This window comes from Nyctereutes procyonoides, unplaced genomic scaffold, assembly GCF_905146905.1.
Source record: "Nyctereutes procyonoides isolate TBG_1078 unplaced genomic scaffold, NYPRO_anot_genome, whole genome shotgun sequence".
NCBI lineage: Eukaryota > Metazoa > Chordata > Mammalia > Carnivora > Canidae > Nyctereutes > Nyctereutes procyonoides.
Genome location: NW_026575131.1, coordinates 3,676,338 through 3,699,385, shown reverse-complemented (window position 1 = coordinate 3,699,385; position 23,048 = coordinate 3,676,338). Strand labels below are relative to the sequence as shown.

Here is a 23,048-nt window from a genome sequence, read left to right as displayed (position 1 = left end):
ACTTTGGGTTGAATCACTGACCCTTCATAGAAGTCAAAGAGTAGAATATACAAAAGATGCCCCAGGGCCAGAAATAGGAATGTTGCCTCCCTTTTATCAGTAGGGAAATGAGATAGAAAGTTTGTTCAAAAATGAATACACAGCAAAGGTCTACCATGGACAAGTCATACAGATGGAAACTCTGTCCATTTGTTTTAGATGGATTGGGCTCGTTTTCTTTTAATTGAGATATAATTCACATCACTGTTGTTTTAAACAAGGTGACTAAGCAGGGAAGTCAGGAGTGATGGCCTTACAGGGATGTGAATTTCAGCTGTGTCTCACATGGCATCCCTCTTTGGCTCAGAGAATTCTAGGTGAGAGGCCAGCCACCTGGACTTCTTAACATGCAGATCATTGTAACCCCAAATTTATTCTCTTTCTTTTTTTCTTTTTTAAGTTTTCTTTCCTTAAATGTGTGATTTTCTTCTTTTCTTCCATATCTTTATTTCCCTTCTGGCTGCCTCCCTTTATGGGGTGGCTTTTCTTTCTTTCTTTTTCTCTTTCTTTCTCTTTTTTTTAAGATTTTGTTTATTCGTGAGAGACAGAGAGAGGCAGAGACATAGGCAGAGGGAGAAGCAGGCTCCCCTCAGTGAGTCTGATGCAGGACTAGATCCTTGGGACCCTGGGATCACGCCCTGAGCCAAAGGCAGATGCTCAGCCACTGAGCCACCTACGTGCCCCAGGTGGCTTGCTTTCTTCCAAGCCCATTTATTGAGCACCTACTTGGTGCCATAGTCTGCTGGGTGCTGCATATGCTGCCTGGGTTCCTAGAGCACACAGCCCAGTAGCCAATCTGGTGATTACTCTGCAAACTTCTTACAGTTGGGAGCAGGTGAGGGAGAGAGGGGCCCTTGGAACTTATAACAGGGGTATGTGTGCTCTTAATGCAGGGCAGCGTTTCCAGGGTAGGGGCAGGGCACAGATCTCCCCCCTCAGTCCTCAATCCCGTTCGTGTTTGTACTGTTTGCAGATATAGCTGGCATAGGAACCAAATTATCAGGCAGTACAAAGTGTGGGAAGGCCATGCTGATTGAGGGAATTGGTGTCTGAAAGAACTTGAGAAGTGGAACGGTGGAAGTGGCAGAGAGAAAATGCACAGGGGCAGGGAGAAACACCTGTATAGGCTGGTGTCGGTGACCCAGGTATCAAAGGGTCTTGGAACCCAGCACACCCTTGAGCCATGGCTGCCCAGAACTAGCTCACATGGGCTGTGTGAGCAGGGGCTAGAGCCAGAGGCTGGGGAGTGAGCTCCTCATCCTCCTGTACTCAGATCCACCTCTCCAGGAGCTCCATGGTCATCCCTGGAGCCTACCTGGAGTGGGGTAGGGGCATTAGAAGCACATCTGAAGGGTCAGCCAGGGTCGGGAGGGTCACAGAGCCTGTCTCCTGGAGGCATGTGGGCCTCCTGGCTTACGGAAGGGCAGCCTTGGGAATGGCCCTTTACCCTCTGCAGATGGCAGATGGGCTGTTCTGGTGCCCCAAGAACAGCCTTCCTATTTTTACAGATAGACAGTGACCCTTAGCATCTGCAAAGCCTTCGGTATTCAGTTCCTCTTACAAGTAGTGAGTTCTGCATTATAAGAGGTATTTCAGGAGTCCAACGCACCCCCCCCCTTATTTTCATTGTCTTAGGATTTTGTAATTATCTTGTGCAAGATCTTTTGAGAATCGTATATTCATTTCCCAAAATGGCCTATTCATTTGGAGAACTTTAAATAAGGGAGGAAGCTAGTATTTCATGAAGCAGTGTAAAGTACTACTTTATTGAGCAATGGCATTATTTTATTATGGCATGGATCTTGCATGCACTGCTGCCGTATTATGAACACAGCCCAGCTCGGCTGGGCTTCCACCATGTAGAGGACAAGGAGATGGTCTGTGTATACACTAGGGATTCTCAGTTCCAGCGTGCACTGGAATCACCCGGAGGGCCTGTTCAAACCCAGAGCACTGGGCCCAGAGTTAGGTTCAGCAGCTCTGGGGTGGGCCCAGTCATTTGTAGTTGGCAAGTGTCGCTGATGGTCCAGGGCCCACACTTTGAGAACCTGCTGCTCCAGGGCAAATTTTTGGGGACTTACTACAACACACAAAAGACACCCTAACACAGGAAGTGGACCGGTTGCCTCCATTTTTGAGTTCCCATCAGAATTCTTGGGAATTCTGAAATTCCTCCTGGCCCTTGTGCTGGATGCCTCCTGTGGCAGGTCCTGAGCTGGGACCAGAGAGGAATGGTGAGGAGGGGTGCTGTCTGTGCCTCTTGGTGTTCTCTCTTCTTTCTCTTGCTGGGGTGCAGGGACATGGCCACCACACCTGCAGGCTCTGTGAGCAGGTGGCTTGGTAGGAAATTTGACAGACCAGGAGGGGTCATGTAACAGTGCATCTGAAACTAATGATGCATTGTATGTTGGTTTGTTGAATTTAAATTAAAAAATAATAAAGAGGGACACCTGGGTGGCTCAGTGGTTGAGCATCTGCTTTTGGTCCAGGATGTGATCCTGGGGTCCTGGGATCGAGTCCTACATTGGGCTCCCTGCAGGGAGCCTGCTTCTCCCTCTGCCTGGGTCTCTGCCTCTCTCTGTGTGTCTCTCATGAATAAATAAATAAAACCTTTAAAAGAAAAAAATAATAAACAACAAGTACTCCTGCTCTCTTTGGCTTGAATCCCAGCTCTGCCACTCCCCACTATAAGACCTCCAGCGGACTTCTTGTCCCAGTTTCCACAGCACCACCATCTTGAAGGCATGGGCATCAGCAGTACCCGTTTCAAGGTGGTTGTAGGATAAAATGAGGGTGATGTGCACATAAAACACCAGTCACAGTCTTGCCACGTCTTAATTTTGTGGTCAGCGATAGCCATTTATATCAAAAGCATCTGTGATCATTACCCCTAGGGTGTAGAAGATTGACGCAGAAGTGGTGGGTTTTGTAGGACCCATTATTTCCTGGGGAAATCGTTTTTCATGCTGGCCCAGACTGAGTGACTTCAACATGACACAGCAGAGAAACATTGATGGATGGTGAGGATAGCAACAGAGAAAATTCTTTGCAAATCCTAGACTGAGCTCCCCAAACCCAGTTGGGAAGCCATGGATTGGCGCTCTTTTGGAATCCCCCAGAGGCCTTATGGCTCCAGTGAGCCCCATCCTGGGCCCCTTAGTGCAGCAGCAGAATTCACTGAACTCCTGTATTCTGCAGGTAGTCTGCAATTGGCGTCAGAGGCTGTGCTTAATTTAAAAAAAAAAAAAAGTAGTTTATGGCAATCACTAAAAAAACTGATTGCTTCTGAAAATTCATGGAGAGTGTCAGTTTTGTCCACAGGCATGGAGAATATGTTAAATTTTAAAGTGTTGAGAAAATTGTAACACTGTATGTTAACTATACTGGAATTTTTAAAAAGTGTTGAAACTTAGCAAAAAAAAAAAAAAAAAGAAAGAAAAGAAAAATCAAGCAGTAGTACTCATAGCTGGATCCAGGGATTTGGAGTGGGACAGGCATACTGGTTTCTAATGTTTCTTCTCTTTGCTCTTGTCTCCCCAACTTTGTGCCTTTTTGGTTCTGGGCGGCTAGAGCTGTCAATGCCTTCTGAACAGTATGAGCTCCAGCTTCAGAACAGCATCATGGGCCCTGAGGGAGATGCGGGCCGGCCCGTGGCTGTGTTGGACCAGGACACGTCGATGGTCACCGCAGTGCAGCTGGGACAGAGCAGCCTGGTTCTCAGCCACAGGAGTATCCTTTGCCCCCGGCCGATCTGCAAGTACATATGGGTGTCCTGTGCAGGAGATCTGCTGTTTGGAAGTCATTTTTTCTTCCCGAAAGCTTGGCGAGGCTAAAAATAACCCTGTTTTTCCTCAAGGTCTGAAAATCAGAAAGAACCAAAATAGCAACATGGTTGTATGGAATCACTTACCTCTGTGGAGAGGCTCCAGGATGGGAAGTGGTGGCAGGAGCAGAGCTTCACTCCTCTCTCCTCACTCCTCGCCTCCAGAACCTTCTCTGGCATGACCATCCTTATCCGAGGGGCCTGGCCAAGGCTCTTTTCCCTGTGGGTTGTCTGTCCTAGACTTATTCGTGCGATTTCCAGTGTCCCTTGGAGAGATCCTCCTCTGCTAGTGTAGGAAGAGTGGCGTGGCCTCTGATTCTGGAATTCGGCTTCATTGTACTTGGCCTCAGGCAAGGGGGTTTTCATCCTCTGTCCTACACCTGTGATGTCTTGATGGTAATCAAGCCATCCAAACCAAGCTGAATGCTGCCAGCTGGTCTGTTTTCCTTCTGTTTTTTTCCTTAAGTGAGAATTCAGGTATCCGCATGCAGGGTGCTTCCAGGTTACCCAACAGCACCATCTACGTGGTTGAACCTGGATACCTGGGTGAGTTTGGTCATCATGTGTCCTCCTGGATGTTATTTATAGGAGTTAAAACTATCTTAAGACTGTTAAAACGATTTACAGGAGTTAAACAAAATGAATAGAGGCAACAGCTCCCCAGAAAATGCTTCACACTGGCCTGCTTGGCCAGTTCTCACCAGGGCTGCTCCCCAGTCCTTCCCGCTTGATATGCAGAAAAAGCAGAGGGCAGGCCAGGGTCAGGGTGGGGGGACAGCTCCAGAGGGGGAGAATGAGACACTCATCGAAGTCTCAGTGGAGAGGAAGGGGAGGCCGTTGACCAAGAGAGGAGGGGAAGAGTCTGCAGTCATGGAGGACCCGTGTGGACAGAGCCAGGGCTCAAGAGCTGCTGGAACTGATGCTGCTTGGGAGATACCCAGGACATACGTGTCGCCCCAGGTCATAGAGGCCATGCTCCCTTTGAGTTTCCTTATGAGTTGACTCACCTGTTGAGCGTACTGAATTGGTTCGGGCAAGAGAATATTTGACCGACATGCAGCAAAGTCCCTTAAGTCCTCTTGTTAGCTGCCAGGTGAGCTTGCGGTTTGGGGCAGACCTGAGTTGACAATGTAGCAACACCAGGCAGGGTAGCCCTGTGGGTCTTAGGAGCTTCATTTATTCAGAAAGACTTTCTTGCTACCTTTTCTTCTGTCTGGCCTAGGCTGGGCCCTGGGATTCTGGAGGAAGGAAGCTTAGGTCCTTGTGCTTGGTTTTGCCAGGAGAGAGCAGGGTAAACAGATGGTGATGGGACAGTGGTAAAGGTGAGTGCAGAAGAAAGGCTTCTGGGAGATGATATTTGAGGCAGGTGTTTCACTGAAGCTGCTCCTTTGTAGGTAGGTCAGCCTGGCAGTGGTAACAGCTTGGCAAGGCTGTGGTGAGAAAGCACATGGCCTCACGGGGCTCAGTGAGCACCTGGTGCGGCATTGTGTGGGAGCACAGCCAGAGGCTTAGGAGGGAGGGCCGCACACACGGGTAGAATGCTCAGTGCCAAGACCTACTGTGGACTCAGAGCATTAGTGACTATAGATTCAGCGTGTAGACCTACTGTGGATTCAGAGGGTAGACTCACTGGATTCAGATGTAGATTCACTGTGGATTCAGATAGAGACTTACTGGATTTGGAGCACAGACTCCCTGGATTTGGAGCACAAACTCATTGTGGATTCAGAGTGTAGACCCACTGTGGATTCAGATGTAGATTCACTGTGGACTTAGAGTGTAGACTCTGCACTGTGGACTCAGAGGGTAGACCCATTGTGGACTCAGCAGAGACTCACTGTGCATTCTGAGTGCAGACCTATTGTGGATTCAGTTCATACAACTACTGTGGATTCAGAGTCTAGACCTCTAGACCTTCAGTGGACAGGTTCAAGTCTGGATGAGCCCTTGAGCGGTCAGTGTGGGATATGCTCAGGGTGGTGCTGGGGAAGCCGAGAGCTCACCTCAGGTTCTGCGGGCTCAGGGCTGATGGTGGGCAGTAGATCTCACCGTGATGAGCAGCTGTTCTTCCTCCTTGGAGGAGTGCAGGCGAGCAGCGGTGGAGTCCTACAGGTGTGCCTGCTACCATTCTCTTCCTCAGCAGTACGCCTCTGTGGCCTAAGAGGTCAGGCTTTGTTGCTTGCCTGTTTTGTAGGGTTCACAGTCCACCCTGGTGACAGGTGGGTGCTGGAGACGGGCCGCCTGTACGAAATCACCATTGAGGTGCTTGACAAGTCCGGCAACAAGGTCTACCTGTCAGACGTGAGTGCCTGCCTTGGGTTCTGGTGGGGTGTCAGTGTGGAATTTATCTCCTGGAGCAGCCCCCAAAGCTGTGGGGCCCCCATGCAGGCAAGCCAAGTCACTCATTCCTGGTGGTGCTGCAGGGTCCCTGGGAGACAGCACTGTGACATCCCTGGGGCTTCTCAAGACTTTGTGAACCTGTGAGTCTGCACCCCCAGCCCTACCCCTGCAGGGCCAGAGTGGGGAGAGGGGGCGGCAGGCAGCACTGCTCAAGGAGGCAGTGATTGGGAAGTAGCACCCACCAGCTGCCTTCCTGCTCCCTTGTCATTAGCCTGAGGCTTCATGGTGCTGAGAATCCATCTCTTCCTGCTCTACGGAGGATCAGGACACTTCCTGGCCTTTCCCTGCAGGGCCAGGAATACCTAGAACTCTGTCCGGAAGTCCCAGATGACCTAGGCCAATCCTAGTTAGCTCTCTGGTTCTAGAAAGGAACGGCAGACGTTGGCAGAGGGAGGGGAGTCTCAGCATGTTTTGACCCTTCATGAGAGGTTTCCAGGATCATCAGTTTGAACATCTGGAACCTTACTAGTGGCATTGAGGTTTTAGAAGGAGGTAAAGGTCCCGTTGGGCAGCATAGCAGGTCATTGCTTTCCTTATGTTTTTGAACAGAGACTAATTGATCACCGTTTTGGGGAAGGGGGGAAGCTCTCACAGATACTGATGACCTTTTCTTGTGTTTGGTGCTTTCCTCGTTGGGCTCTCAGGGTCTGAGAATGCCAACAACAGTAGGCTTTGGGTTCCCGTCAGCACCACATGGGTGATCACAGCAGGAGCGCTGGGTCATCAGGCCGTGCAGGGAGGAGACAAAGGCCAGAGTGGTCAGAGTTCAGTTCTAGGGCTTTGGCTAACTCGTCTACTGGTTTTGGAAGCCTCTGGCCTGACCTGGCTGCTCTTTGTGGGTCACGTTGCTCCTTTCCTGCATTCTGACTTCCTGACTCATCCCAGAAACACCTCTCTCTCCCATCTTGCGTCTCTTCCAGAATATTCGCATTGAAACCGTGCTGCCTCCTGAGTTCTTTGAGGTGCTTGCTTCTTCCCAGAATGGGTCATACCATCATGTCAGGGCAACAAAGAAGGGCCAGACAGCTATCGAGGCAGCCTTCACCTCTGTGGTGGACCAGGCAAGTTGGCAGCTCGCTCTCTCTGCCCCCCGTGCCCTTCCAGGCTGAACATGAGCTCCGGAGAGTCGGGGTCCCCAAGTTCAGCCTGGCCCGCTGCTCTCATGGGCACTGTGGGGGTTGCCTCCCATCTGGGCTCACAGGGTGGGCCGGACATCTGGGTGTCCGGTGGCAAGGCTTTGGGCTTTCCCTGTCTCCTGTGTTCACATGGCATGCCCCTCTTCCTTTACCCTTTGGCAGCCTCTGTAAAGGTGAGCCTGCCCTCCTGGAATTGGGGCAGAAACCCTATTGGGGAGACAGTGTTGGGCCAATGTGTCTAGCTGTGTGGCTTTTAGGAGCCATGAGCATCCCTTTGGCTGTTTTAGCTACTAGGGTCCTTCAGAGTCTTTTCACTTTCCCGCTTTATTTAAAAGACCAGTTCTAGGTGTGAGCAGTTTTTAACTTATAGGAGCATTGGCATGGGCGTTCTCATCCTCCCACCCTGCACAAAACCTGTCCCAGACCTGTAGGGGGCAGCAGAAAGAATGGCCTGCGGGTCAGGCAGCAGTTCCTACCAGTCAATCACTTCAGCTCTGGGGGCTTTGGGCAAGTGGCTGTAGGGCCCCATGCCTCAGTTTCCCCAGCTGTGAAGTGGGATACCCACATCACCCCATCTGGGGTGCTGTGAGGATGAAGTCAAGCAGCATTTACTTGAGTGACTATTACAGAGCCATGGAATGCTGTCTCCATGGAGACTGAGAAGGCTGCAGGGTATCTAGCATCTTCCTTCCTGCTCCCCGACAATCACAGACTCTCTCTGTGACCTGATCTCCAGGGAAGGGCGGGGGGCCTGCTCGACTGGGAAAACTTCTGATGACCTGGTTGTCATGGTGACATGTAGCACCCTCACCCCCTTGTAGGACGGAGGGGTCCACACATTACAGGTGCCTGTGTGGAACCAGCAGGAGGTAGAAATTCACATCCCCATAACCCTCTATCCGAGCATTTTGACGTTTCCGTGGCAACCAAAGACCGGCGCCTATCAGTACACGATAAAGGTAACTGTGACACCCCACATCTGGGTGCATTCCTTTGGGTGTTTCCATGGGTTTGAGGCTTCTCACCTACTCTGTTCCTTTTAATATTACTTTCTAGTGATTGGAGAGAATTTAAAATTGGAGTTTTATGCTTTTTATATTTTCTGGGGTTTGTATCACAGCATTATATTTTGGTAATCAGAAAAAAAAAAAAAAACCAACCCTGAAAAACAGAAAAAGAAAGCATAATAAAGAAAACCTAGAACAGATTTAACTTTTGCCTTCATTTTTTTTTTTTGTAAAAAAAAAAAAATAAGTGGTTTCCTAAAAGTAGTAGAACTACCCCTGGAGAAAAAAAATGTGAGATTTGAGGGAAGAATATCTCTAGCTCTGTCTCCAATATTCCCCTTGCCCACCTGGCCGTGGTTGGCAGGGGCTGACTCCCATGGGGGCTTGAGCCCCTGTGGCCAATCATGTCCCCATCAGTTCCCGCTGCCTCCCTGGCAGTGATGACTGTCACGGGACCTGCTGCCTGTTCACTCAGGTGTGTCCCCTCCTCGGCCTCTCTTGGGCTCTGGGGTGGTAGCCCTGGCTTGGGGAAGCCGCTGGACTGTCTCTGCTTCATGGTGGATGACTAGGGGCGGCAGGGGTGCATGCCAGGAGGGAGCTTCTTGGGCCTGGGTGTGTGGCCCACTCCAGTGTAGGTTCTCCCAGGTCTGGGGCCACTGCCGGGGTCACGTGCATATGTGTGTGTCAGCCACAAGGCCCCCAGAATCTGGGGAACAGAAACAAGGCAGGGTGGAGAGAATGAGGTGGGGAGGGGGCCTCCAACCAGATGTCAGCCTGACAGCCATGGTCTTCCGTGGGGTCTGACCATGCGAGCCAGAGAGTGAGTGTGAATGTGTGATGGAAAGAGACAGCCAGAGAGACCAGGCAGGTGGGCTGACACGATGGTTTTCCTCTCCAGGCCCACGGTGGGAGTGGGAACTTCAGCTGGTCTTCGTCGAGCTACGTGGTTGCCACAGTCACTGTCAAGGGTATGATGACCACAGGCAGTGACACTGGACTCAGTGTGATCCAGGCACATGACGTGCAGAACCCACTGCACTTCGGGGAGATGAAGGTGAGGTCTCAGGGGCCCAGAGGCTCAGGATGGCGGTCTCTAGCCGCCTCCTCTCATCCAGTCCTCAGGCTTAAGCACTTCGGCCCTCAGTCTTGTATTTGGTGTTGGTGGTGGGCAGGAGCGTGGGGGTCAGGCACTAGCCCTGCCCTTGAGGAGCGTACATCACAGCCAAGAATGGGACCAGAAGGGCCAGGGTCAGCATAGTTGGAATTTTCTGGAAAGAGGGTCAGGGAACACAGAACACATGAGATCCTCAAAGGAGTCATTCTAGAAAACTCAGACCTGAGAGGTATGAATCTCCACATCGGAAGGGCCACTGAATGTTGGTGAATTCACAGTGAAAGGGAGACCCCAGACTCTGTGAGGCCTGGCTCTGACTCCTTTCCTTTCCCTGTACTGGGTTCCCTTCATCTGGCTCTTGACCCCAGGTGATGCGGGACTGACTCACTAAGCACAGGCCTGGGGTGGAGTGGTCACCTGTGGCTGAGCCTCTGCCAGCCTACCTCGGCCTCCTGACTTCCTGACCCTGACCTCAGCCTGCCTTTGCTACTTCATTCAGGGCAGAAGTCAAAGCGCCATATGCAGTGCGTCCAGTCCCAACCTGCTCTTATATTATTTGGGACGTGGAGGGACAGGTTATTCTAGTCTCTCTTTTTTTTTTAAGATTTTATTTATTCATTCATGAGAAACAGAAAGACAAGAGAAGTAGAGACACCGGCAGAAGGAGAAGCCGGCTCCATGCAGGGAGGCTGACACAGGACTTGATCCCAGGTCTCCAGGATCACGCCCTGGGCCGAAGGCAGCGCTACACCACTGAGCCACCCGGGCTGTCCTATTATAGTCTTTTTATTTGGATCTGCATAGACACACACACACATATGCATGCGCACCCCTGTCTAAAGATTGATCTCATTCTCATGTAAAAGAGTCATGAATGAGACCCTATAGCTACAGCATAACTGTCAAATATGTGGACTATGACCACCTTGCTCCCCCTCAAGCTTCTTTATCTCGTTAAATGCGCTACCTCTCACCCAGCTGCTCAGCCAGAAGTCTGAGGACCATTCCTTGAGAGACAGTGTGTGTAACAGTTAGAACTTGGTTTCTGGAGCCAGGCTGCCCAGGCCAGACCCCATTGTGCTTGGGCAAGTCCCTTCACCTCCTGTGCTAGGTTCTTCATCATGTAGAGATTATGTAATAGAATCTGCTTAACAAATAGGCTGAGGAGATTGAATTTAAAAAATGTTTTTAGAACAGAACCTGGAGGGCAGCCCAGGTGACTCAGCAGTTTAGTGCTGCCTTCAGCCCAGGGCGTGATCCTGGAGACCCAGGATTGAGTCCCACGTCAGGCTCCCTGTGTGGAGCCTGTTTCTCCTTCTGCCTCTCACTCTCTCTCTGTATGTCTCTCATGAATAAATAGATAGAATCTTTAAAAAAAAAAAAAAACAGAATCTGGAGTGTGGAAAGTTTTGTTTTATAGAAGTGTTAGCTGTAGGTGATGACGCCTCTCATGCCGTCCTGTGGCCTTTATATTCCTCCAGCATGCTGAGCTGGCACATGCCTCAGGACCTTTGCACAGACTGTCTCCTCTTCCCACAACACTTCTCCCCCATGCTGCTGTCTGGCTGCCTCTGACATGCCTCTCAGGTCAGAGCTCCTACTTCACCTTATCAGAGGGGCCTTCCCTGACAGCTCTGTCACTGAAATCTTTCCTGTCTCCAGCACACATGTTCCCCAGGCTCAGTCTCCTCACTGATGTGTCCTCAGTGCCTAGTGCACGGCATCTCTTAGTAAATACTGCTGCGGGCCCTTCGTCACCTGTGGAGCCTGATGACCCCAGTCCATGCCCTTGCCCTCCAGGTATATGTGATTGAGCCCAGCAGCATGGAGTTTGCCCCGTGCCAGGTGGAGGCACGTGTGGGCCAGACCTTGGAGCTGCCCCTGAGGATCAATGGCCTCATCCCTGGCGGGGCCAACGAAGTGGTCACCCTGAGTGACTGCTCCCATTTTGACTTGGCGATTGAGGTGGAGAACCAGGGTGTGTTCCAGCCGCTCCCAGGTAAGCCAGCATTGATGAGTGGGTGCCAGATGGTGGGTCAGGCCAGACCACCTACGTTCTCAATGTGGGCTGCCCCAGATTTCCTAAATGGAGGTCTTGAGCAGCGGTGGAGCGGGGGTGGGGTTTGGAGTGCGGGGGTCACAGCCTAAAGAATGGTATCTGTCCCCTTGTCCACCATTAGCAATGGTCTGGTCTGTCTGGCTCTTGTGCACCATGTGACCTGTCCCTGGGCCTTCAGAGCCTCAGGTTCCACATCTCTAAAATGAGCATCATCCTAAATAGAATTGCATGTCCTAGTGCCCATGACAGTGTCCAGAATGTAGTAGATGCTCAGAATACCCTGTCGATAGGGATCTTGGCTAGTGACAGGATCCTGACACCTTGGTGGCATGCAAGGTCTGACCCCCCCGAGCAGTCGAAGTCATGCACACTGATCTTTCCTCTCTGGCACGCCCATCAGGGTTTCAGTGGTGGTATCGGTGGTGATGATGGCAGTTAGTTCAAGGAACATCACCTTGCCAGGCGTGGAGTCAGCACTTGGTGTGCGTGACTCCTCAGACTTCTGGCAGTGGGAGGTGGAGCTGTGGTTGGGCCACGTATTATGTGAAGAGACTGGGGCTGCCTAGCTGCCCAAGGTCACACAAGGGCACGGGTGGGATGGGATAGACCCGGGTGGGTCTGACACTGTGAAACCTTTGTTCCCTGAGAAATGGTGCCTCCCAGGAGAGTCAGCCAGGGGCAGCAGGGGGATTCCTCTGTGGACCAAGAAGACCAAAGGACTGACCGTCTGTTGAGGGAGGAGTAAGGTTTGGGCAGGTGGGCAGGGTTCTGTGGTCAGGGCCCAGAGGTGGGCATATCCGTAGGGCATGGGCACTTATAGTGGCCCTGGGAAGGGAACCTTTTGAATCATGAATCATGAAGGGCTTGGACTTCAGAGTCTAGGCAGTGGGGAGACACTGTTGTTTTTTGAGCAGAGACTTTGAGAAACTCAACTGGCAGAGGTATTTGTAGGATCATCTACGATGCCAAGCAGCTTCACATGTACCTGCTGTAGCTGTGGTTACCTGTGGAGCTGTGTGAGCCCGCAGCCACACAGAAGAAGGAGGAAGTGTCTCTGAAAGCAAACCACATTCTTCCTTTCTTGGAGGGTGCTGCTGTGCTCTCTCTGACCATCCAGGAAGAACAGCTTTATGGAAATTTAAGTGTCCTCAGTGAAGCAGCCATTTAGGACAGAGGACAACATCAGCATTGAGGGAGAGAGAGAGACCTGCTGATGTCAAGACAGGAGCCTGCTCCCTGTGTGTCACCCCTGACAAGTGTCTGAGGGAAGAGTCTGCAGGCTGTGGCCCCAGGCACTGGGTCAGCGCCCGGGAGGTTCTGGAAGTGAGGACAACATTGGGAGTTCTACAGCTATGGGTCTGAGCATCACTTCTTCCACATACTGGCTGTGTGATGGTGGACAAGCTGCCCAACGTCTCTGAGCCTCCACTTCTCTGTGGATAAAATGGGGATCCTAGCTCCTCACTTGCTGTGAGAGTTACAAATGAATGTCCCTCAGCCCAGTGCAGAAGCATTTTTCAAGGAGTTTGGTTCTGAAGACGGCGGCCAAGACCAAAACCCTGTGGCATCAAAATTTCCCTTAGGAAGCTCCTGAAATGTCCCTCAGTGTAGACTTGGTGTGGCTTTGTGAAGCCTCTGTGGAGGGTCCAGGTCATCTGAGAGGTATGTGTCTTACAACCTGTAGCCTTGTCTGGGCAGAGAGATGCTGGTGTCATGGAAACCATGTGGGACTAGAGACCAGATTGAGTGACATCTATCTGGGGCGTAGGAGGCTTAGAGGTGATCCCCACATGAGGTTTCCTTCTCTGTCTGTCTCAGTTTCATGCCCAGGTAGGGAGGATGTGTGTTGTGACCCAGGTCATGGTTCTTAGGAAGGGGCAGCCCCAGGTCCCCAGCACCATCTGGGTCAGTTTGGAACCCCACCTTCTTCCCATTGGAGTTGGCTGCTGGGACCTCATTTCCTCCTTGTCCTCCTTGAAGGCCCCCTGAAAGCCCTGTGACTGTAGGCACTGCCTCTACTGGAGCCTCAGGGCTTTGGGCTTGGCTAGAATCAGCGCCCAGGATAGCCACACCTTGGCTCTTGCTCTGCCCTGGCCCCTTCTGGAGCCTCGGCCAGTTTTCAGCAACCTAGTCACTGAGCATCTAATAAGCGCCATGCTCTGGGGGTTCTTGCTAACCGTGAGAGGCATGGTGTTGCCCTAAGGGGCCATATAGCCCTGCAAGACCCATGATCCCATGGGCAGTGTGGTGCCTGCGACAGGGTGTACCTGTGGGTGAGCGCAGGTCCTGGGAGTTCTGTCCTCAGCAGAAACGTGCAGAAGATGGGTGCCTAAACCAGTGTGGGGGCGTCTGGGAAGATAGAGGAAACGTGAGTTGAACCTGAAGGATGAGAGAGAAGAGACCAGGAGTGTTCTGAGGAGTGGGAAGAGTATATGAAGAGCCAGAGACCACAGAGGGAGTGGCATGCTCCACTCCACAGTGCGAGTGGCCTCTCATTGCCAAGGCTGAGGTCACAGGATGGGGTGGGAGGCAGAGGGCATCACGCCCAGGAGGCTCCTCGGCTGTGCGTCAGAACCTTCCTCCGAGCCACGCAGAGGACCTGGCATCCTGTCTCATCATTCAAGGCCGTGTCCAGAAAAGCATTTGCTCAGACTCTCTGAGCCCGCCTGGAAGTCAGCACGGTCCTCAGACCTAGCATTTCCATATTTGCTCTGTGTAGTTATGGCCACAAATAGGCCCGTTTGGCAGACTTGCAGTTTTCCAGAGCTGATGGGCTCTGTGCGTGGGCCCTATAGCCCACCCTTTCCGCAGTGTAGGGATTTCTACCCAGGGCACAGCACGCCCTGCTCCTTGATCGCCCCAGCCTGGAAATAACCCCAGTGCTTTTCAGCTGGTGAATGGATGAGCAAACCATGGAACCTCCTTGCAGTGGAATACTCAGCAGTAAAGAGGAACCAGCTACTGATCATGCTACACCATAGATGAATTTCAAAAATATGTTGCGTGAAACCAGCCAGATGCAAAATGCCCACTTCATTGATGTGCATTGTGAGGCAGACCAATTTACATGGAGAGAGACTGGTCATGGATGTGGGGTTTCTTTTTAGGAGATGAGATGTTCTCAAATTAGTGCTGATAGCTACAGAACTCTAGGTTAAAAGCCACTGAACTGTATGTGCCCTCTAAATGGGTGAGCCTATGGTTTGTGAGTTGTAGTTCAATAAAACTATTATTAAAAAAAAAACAAAAACAAAATTAAACTATGGTGAAAAAAATCAGAATGCCATAGTGGTTGCTCCTAGGGAAAGGATGAGCAGGGATGGCCTGAGGAGGAACAGGAAGGAACCATGGGCGCAGGTCATGTCCTGCATCTGGGTAGAGGTTTGGGTTTCACAGGTGGATGTGTTTGTGTGAACTCATGGTGTGGTCTGTTTAAGATTTGTGTCTCTCACTCTGTGTAAATTTGACCTTAAGAAAACAAGAACCGAAAAAAAGAAAAAAAAACAAGAACCGTGAGGAAATACTGAACTGCAGATAATTATGTGTGTCTAAAGCATTTAGAATGAAGTGTGCTGATGCCTGCAACTTGCTTTTAAATGCATTAAAAAATAAGATCAGCTGATGGATGGGTAGGGGGATGGATTGATACACAGTAAGAGAAATAGAGCAAAATGTTCATTGTAGAATCTAGGGGATGGGTGTGTGGGGTTTCACAGTAAGATTTTTTTTCTAAATGAAAAAAAAAACAGTAAGATGTCATTACACTCCTTCTAGAATGGCTTTTTAAAAAATCGTGGAAAATACCAAGCATTGGCAGGGATGCCGTGCAGCTGCTAGTAGCAATATAACTTGATACATCCATTTTGGGGAAGATATTTGGCAATGATGATGAAAAGCAAACATACCCATGGTCCTGGCAGTAAGGACTAGAGGTTAACATACTGCATTTTTAGGGATACACACAACAGAAATGCCAGAATATGTCCACCCCGGAAAACACTCATGCATGTTCACAGCAGCACTGAGTCAAAGCCCCACACTGCAAATAGCCCAGATGTTTGCAGCAGCATGGGGGAGTCATTTGGTGTCTATTCACACAATGCAATCATATATACAAACATGCATAAAAGGTCTACATTGTGCAAAATAAAGGAGGGCTCTCACCACCGATATCGAGCTCAGGAGGGCAGACACAAAGGAGTTTATGCTTAGTGATTCACTATGTGTACAATATGGAAGCCAGCAAAGTTAAGCTGGTTAGATGTCAGGTACCACTGGTTTTCCTTTGGGGAGGCTTAGTGACCAGAAAGATATATGGGAGGTTCAGGAATACAGGTCATAGTGTTTCTTAATCTTGGATATAGGGCATGTTCAGTTTTGCAGGTGTGGGGGGGGAACACTGAATTGTATGCTTATGCTAAGTGTATTTCTGGCATGGGAATTATGCTTCAAATTTTTAAGTTGAAAAAATTAGATTGCACATCTAGCCCAGAGCGAAGGATAGGCTGTCAGCCTGTTGTGTTTTTCCAGGCAAAGGTAAGTTCCCAGTAACTGTTTGGCTCTCTTCTTGCAGGGAGGCTGCAGCCAGGGTCTGAACACTGCAGTGGAGTCAAGGTGAGAGCAGAGGTCCAGGGCTACACCACACTTCTTGTGAGCTACACACATGGCCACATCCACCTGAGTGCCCGGATCACCATTGCTGCCTACCTGCCTCTCAAGGTGAGCCCGGGGTCCCTGCCCTCTGAAGGGATATGAATAATTCATTTGCTCTGGCAAATTTGTATTAAAACCCCAGTTGGTCAGAATAACTAATGCTCCCTATTGTCTCCATGCTGAAGCCAGGGAAGTATGTAGAAGGAGCACAGCCTGCCTCCCTGATGGCAGTGATTGCTGGCATCCATGTGGATGAAATGCTCTCTGCAGGGGTCAGGACAGGAGGGTTTCTGGTTCACTCCAGAGTTATCCTGCAGGGTATCATAGAACCTGAGAATGGCATGTAGTGTGGGTTCTGGGGTCTGGGAGATGCGAGTCAGATCTGGATTCTGCTGTCTGCCTGACAAGTAGCAAGTGTGGGAGGCCCCTTCGTCCATCTGTGGCCAGAGGCAGCTAAAGCCCCCGCAGCTTAGAGCTTACCGCCTCGGCTTTGAGACTGACCCCCACCCCCACCCCGCCATTTGAATCCAGATCTGACACTAACTCTGTGGCATTGGCTAATTTAATTTTCTGGGCTTCCCATTTCACTACCTGTAAAATGAAGTTAATATGATACCATAGGGTTGTGGTGAGGATTAGCTGAGCTAATGAACAAAATGGGCTTAGAACAGTGCCTGGGAGGTGTAAGTGCTCAATAGGGTTGGTTTTTTAAAAGCAAATAAAAGAGAACCAGACCTTCCTCCAAGGGTGGTTGGGAAGCTACCTCACAGCAGGATGGTCGACTTTATTTGAACCCTGCCTTTCATGGGGTGCCTGGGTGGCTCACTTGGTTAAGCACCTGCCTTTGGATCAGGTCATGATCTCAGATTCCTGGGACCAAGTTGCACATCTGGTTCTCTCCTCAGCGGGGAGTCTGCTTCTCCCTCTGCCTCTGTTCTCTCTCTCTCTCTCTCTCCCCCTCCCCCCTCCCCCTCCTCCCCTCCCTCTTTCTGTCTCTCTCAAATAAATAAATCTAAAAAAAGAGAGAGAACCTTGCCCCTTGTACAAGAGGCCCAGAGAGGGTGAGTGGGCTCCTCTTTCAGTGGAGGAGGAAAGAGTTGTCTGGGGGGGGCCTCCCCACCAGCCTCCCAGGCTGGGCCAGTCAGGGCTGCATTTCCTTGACACCCAGCGGCAGACTCTAGGATAGCTCTGGTCCCCTTGGTTTGTGGCAACAGGTTTTCTTTCCCCCTCACCCATTAGAAACGGGGTCAGTTAAAGCCTTTCATCTCTGAGCCTCTAGCCCTGAGCATAGTGCCTGATATAGAGTAGATTGGTTTTGTGTGTTTTCTAATTGAGGCATAATTAACATGTAACATTATATTAGTTTCAGGTGTACAGTGTAATGATTCAATATTTGCATACGTTGTGAAATGGTGACCGCCGTAAATCTAGTTAACATCCGTCACCATACATAGTTACAGATCTTTTTCTGGTGATGAGAACTTTTGAGATCTACTCTCATATCAACTTTCAAATAAGCAATACCATATTAATTCTAGTCATTGTGGTGTACATAACATCTCCACGAATTATTTATTTTATAACTGGAAGTTTGTATCTTTTGACTCTTTCACCTATTTGCTGCCACACACCCCTCTCCAGCAACCAGGCAACCACCAATCCATTCTGTGAGTTCTTTTTCTCTCTTATTTTATTTTTTTAAAAGATTTTATTTATTCATGAGAGAGACACAGAGAGAAGCAGAGATGCAGGCAGAGGGAGAAGCAGGCTCCATGCAGGGAGCCCGATATGGGACTCGATCCTGGGTCTCCAGGATCCTGCCCTGGGTTGAAGGCGGCGCTATACCGCTAAGCCACCCGGGTTGCCCTTCTCTTTTAAATTACAATGAGATCACATAGTATTTGTCTCTGTCTGACTTACTTCCCTTAGCCTACTGCTCTCAAGGTCCATTCATGGTGTTGCAGATGGTAGGCTGTCCTTCCTTATTATGGTTGAGTAATATTCCTGCGTGTGTGTGTATCAAATCATTATCCATTCATCTGTCACTGAACACAAGTTATTTCCACATCTTGGCTATTGTAAATGATGCTACGATGAACATGGAGGTACAAATACCTTTTTGAGTTAGTGTTTTCATTTCCTTTGGTTAAATACCCAGAAGTGGGTATTTTTTGAGAAGGGTTGTTTTATTTAGATTGAATGAACGGGCAAATGTGTCCAGGCTTGCCAGCCAGGGCTGAAAACCAATGTTTCCTGACCCCCCACCCCCACCCGCAAAATCTGTATCTATACCTACTCTGGACCAATCCCTGCTCTAAACCGTAGGATATTACAGTGCAAAAACCACACAGAAATCTTTGTCCTCATGAACTGACACTCTGGCAGAGACAGACAGACAGTAATAAACCAGCGCTTACCATGGGGAAAGGAGATGGTGGTAGACGGAGGATAGGAGAAGGGAGGGTGACAGTTTAAAATTAGAAACCCAGGGTCCCCTTACTGACCAGGAAGCAGTGGCAGGGCTCAGAGAACAGGGTTCAAGAGAATGGAAATCCCTAAGATGGCAGCATTCTCGAGAAACCCCTGCCACAGCCTTCCACGAGGTGGAGTTTCCTTAGGACCCTGGGGAGAGCTTCTTCAGAGCTCTTCCTGGGTGCTTGCCTCACATGACCAGACACCCTATTTATCTGGGGTATGTGGCTGAAGTATCCAAGGCCACCAACTGAGCTCACTATCCCAAGGTGGGATTAAGGGTAAAGATAATATAGATATGTCCCCAGTCAAGACTTCCTGACTGGACACATTATAGAAGGATATGGGTTTCTTCTTTTATCTCTTTTCCATCTTGATAACAGTTAAGATCAAGTTTGTTTACAGATAACAAAATCCAAAACAGTGGCTTAGCCAATAGAGGGTTTGTTTCTCTTTCATATGAGAGCCTTCCCATGGGGCTAGTGTGGCAGCTCCATAGTGACCGGGGATCCAGGTTTCTATCTTTCATCATTCTAGTATGTGGCTTTTATCCTCAAGTTTGCCTTCTAGTCCTAATGGCTGCTGGAGCTCCAGCCATCACTTCTGCATTCCATATGGCTAGAAGAAGAAGGAGCTCTCCTTTCAGCTGAGTTAGTTTCTTCTAGTAACCTTGTTAGAAATTTAAAAGAGTAGTTTCTACCTGCACCTCATTGGCCACACTATCTTCAACAGAGGCTGGGGAGTATTTTAGCTGGACAGTTACCTACCCTAACAAATGAGAGTCCTTTCTCTAAGGACGAGAGGACTGTGGAAACTGGGAAAGTGACTCTCAATGACTGCTTGTCCATTCATCAGTTTACTTTGCAGATCATCCCTGGGCACTTTGTTGGTACACAGTCCAGGCTGGGGAGACAGAGATGCAGGGAGAAAGCCCACTTTGTGCCCTGGGTGGCCACCGGTCTGTGGGGAAGGCAGGTGCTCAGACATGCAGTGGGCATGGTAGAGGGAATAAAGAGACGCAGGGGGGACAGGTCACTGATGAACACAGACGTCTAGAAGGAGGGCCTGGTTGCCAGAAGCTTGGCTGGTGAGGGCACTAGAAACAGCATATCTTGGGTGCCCTGAGAGGCTGTGAAGGCTCCATGGGTCAGACCAAGGAGGTGTTTGAATGCTGGGTTAGGAGCTGGATATTTATTCTATTCTAACCTAGCAGTGGACAGCTGATGAAGGTCAGGGAAGGACAAAATCAGGTCCACATGTAAGATGGGCACTGTTCAGCCCCCCCATGCACGTAACTTCCTCTATTTGGACCTTGGGAGGGCTTATGTTTGCCAGCTACCAGATTCTCTCTGCAGTCAGCACCCCAGTTACTCTTCAGCTTTTGTCTGCTGTGGGGACTGGGTGTCCCTTGACCCACCTGCAGGTAACTCTCTGGGAGTCTCTAGTGCCCGGGTCTGGAACCCTGCCTGGCTGTCCATTCTCACAGTGTTAGCATGACTACACATAACAACGCCCGAGCCTCTGGGACAGCCAGGTGCAGTGGGGCCTTGACTTCTGACCACCCCGCCCCCCTCCTCCGTCTCTGTCCTGGAGCAGGTGTGAGTATCCCTGTGAAGGGGCATGTGGATGCCATCTGCTAGAAGCGTAGACAGTCAGTGCAAGGGGCCTCTTGATGTCTAGACTCACCTCTCTTGTTCTGCAAACCAGGATACCAAGGCCCTGAGCAGAGGTCTCACCTGAGGTGCATGGGTCCTCTCCTCTCTGGCTTTGCCTATTCAAATATCTGTGCTTTGCCATCCACTGAGGAGGCTGTACAATTTATGACTGTCCTTCATTAGCTGTGTTGATTATTAACCTTTCTTCCTGGCACAGGATTCTGTGACACTTTTATGCCTGAATGGGAAGAGAACTACACATGAAGGTGATAATTTTAGATCTAGCTGTTAATTATGGGCCATGTGGCATCTTTACACAATCTTTCCCTTTGGGATGGTCATAGAAAAAAATATCCTTTGGCAAGGTTTACAGTGACCTGCTTTGCCCACAGAGATTTTGCTGGTTGTAGCATTGAGAATGGGTAAGAACTGGGCATCTGAGACTGAACAGCCTGAGTGAACTTGGACACATTGTTTCACTTTCCTGGGATTCATGTTTTCCATCTGTAAAAAGGAGATGACAGTTAATGGTAATGATGGTTGATATAAATGATATATAAATGACATGTATATGATATACAAATGATATAAAGGGCCATTTATTGAGCATTCACTGGACATGTATTCATGGCTTTTGTTCACATTCCCTTGAATCTCTATAGTAATCCTGTAAGCCATGGGTTCTTGTTGTACCCATTTTATTGGATGGGGAGACTGAGCCTTGTAGAAATTAACCTGCGTAAGGTCACACAGCTGGCCAGTAACAACTTCATTCTAGTTGTGGGAACGGAGAAACAAATGACCATATGGAAAATGGTGGCAGGTAGTGAGAAGGGCGGTTGGGCCGGGAAAAGAGGTAACAAGTAACAAGAGGTTCTGCCTTCAGGGGTCAGAGAAGGCCTCTCCAAGGGGATGATGTTTGAGCAGAAGTCTGAGTGACATAGGCCATGAGACTCCTTCAGGAGGAATAGTGAGAGCCCTGATGATGCTTAACCATTCACGCAAGAGAAGATGCAAGAGAAGAGCTCTTTTGATGGTTTTAACACCTGGGCACACAGCAAGGTTGCATCTGCAGGTGGGCGTGCCCCCAGGTATTTTGAAGTTGCATGTGTTGTACACTCATGTGCGTAGGGAGGGATGCCTGGAGAACTGATAACCAATAGCAAATTCAGAAGAGTGCCCATATTGGAAAGAAAAAAAAGAAAGAAAGAAAGATTAAAAGGACAGAATTCTCACTGACAAGTGAGGCTGTTTCTTGGCTAAGGTTTAGTGTAGGTACCCAACCAGGAGAGCCTGTGCCCCCACAGGCCTCAGCAGACCATCACCTTGCCCCGCTGCCCCCATCCCGGAGGAGGGTATATACATCTTAAAGCTGCCACTCAGATGACTCCCCCTCCATATTGAAGGTGCAGCTGGCTGGGGCACTGCTCCAGATCCAGGACTGCAGGTGGCAGCCGAGTGGTCATCAGTCTGTACCTGGGAGGACTTCTGTCTTGGCAGTTGGGGGATGAAGATCCAGCTGGCAAGGGGGTGAGGCCATGGAAGGAGCAGGGTGGAGGGTCAGGGGCCCTGATGAGTGGGTTAGTGTAGACTCTGGTCCTGGTGGGTGACTACAACAATGGGCTGGCACCCTGCAGCCCTGTGTGAGTGGGATTCACACACGTTGGGCCAAAATGGAAGGAGCATGGGGATACTGTGGCTCAGTCCAGGCTTGTGATATCTCAGCAACACATCCTGGTCTCCACCTGCAGACAGGTCTGAGGCTGGGTCTTCTGCCCGGAGCAGCATGAACACTCAGGGCTTGAAGGATTCGGGAGAGTGGAGTTTGGGGAAGCCATGCTGGATCTAACTGTCAAGCACTCTGTATGTTCTAGGCAATAAACTAAGGACTCACTTGATGTGTGTGAACAGTGGTCTCCACACTCCCAGCATGCTGGCCACTCTGAAGTAGAAGTGGGTGCCGTCCACGTGGACTCCAGTCTAATGCAGACCTGGCCCTGTGTGTATCCGGGCCCTGTCCACCACAGACATTGCTAATCGATCCTGGCACACTTTTTTGCCTGGTGCTGATTCTACTTTAGGAACCAGTTCCATGCACCCCCACCCTCTGTCCTGCCAGCTGTTGCAAGGCAGTCAAGGTGACAGGTGTTTGCAACACTTGTTCTGAAAGGCGTTAGGAATCACAAGAGGTTAAGGAATCGCTTAGGCCAAGAGTTAGGGAACTGGTATGGGTTCAGTCATTGCAGTCTTGAGGTGACCAGTCTGTCAGAAAGATTGGTTTCTTCTCAGTTTTAGGGTTTGCTTGTTGGTGTTTCTTTTTTTATTTCATTTTGATGTATATGTAAGTTGTTTGTGTGGTTCCAAAGCTAAGTGTATTAGAAGGATACTCAGAAGTCTTGCTTCCATCCCCATTTTGGGGAGTCAAAAGTTATATGTGGACTTTGGAGTGGCTGGTGGGTCAGCGCCTCTAACCCCTCTGTTGTTCAAGGGTCACCTGCATATACAAATATTGAATCGTTATGCTATATGCCTAAAACTAATATAATGTTCACTGCCAATTATATCTCAGTAAGAAAGTGAATAAATTTTTTAGAAAGGGTTTTTCTAGGATTTTTATCAATCACACGGTTAAGAAATAATATCAAGGTGTCATTGTCATTTCCTATTTTTATAAAAAGTATTTTATTTTC

General features: G+C 49.7%; 1 protein-coding gene across 1 annotated transcript in view; it reads left to right on the top strand.

Moving 5' to 3' along the window:
* NUP210 (nucleoporin 210) overlaps positions 1-23,048 on the top strand; it is a 105,931-nt gene that overhangs the window by 31,523 nt on the left and 51,360 nt on the right. The window contains exons 7-14 of the mRNA XM_055343508.1: positions 3,610-3,768; positions 4,340-4,408; positions 6,057-6,163; positions 7,183-7,323; positions 8,220-8,357; positions 9,304-9,459; positions 11,320-11,518; positions 16,152-16,297. Coding sequence (XP_055199483.1) covers positions 3,610-3,768; positions 4,340-4,408; positions 6,057-6,163; positions 7,183-7,323; positions 8,220-8,357; positions 9,304-9,459; positions 11,320-11,518; positions 16,152-16,297 — 1,115 coding nt within the window. The remainder of the gene's footprint in view (positions 1-3,609; positions 3,769-4,339; positions 4,409-6,056; positions 6,164-7,182; positions 7,324-8,219; positions 8,358-9,303; positions 9,460-11,319; positions 11,519-16,151; positions 16,298-23,048) is intronic.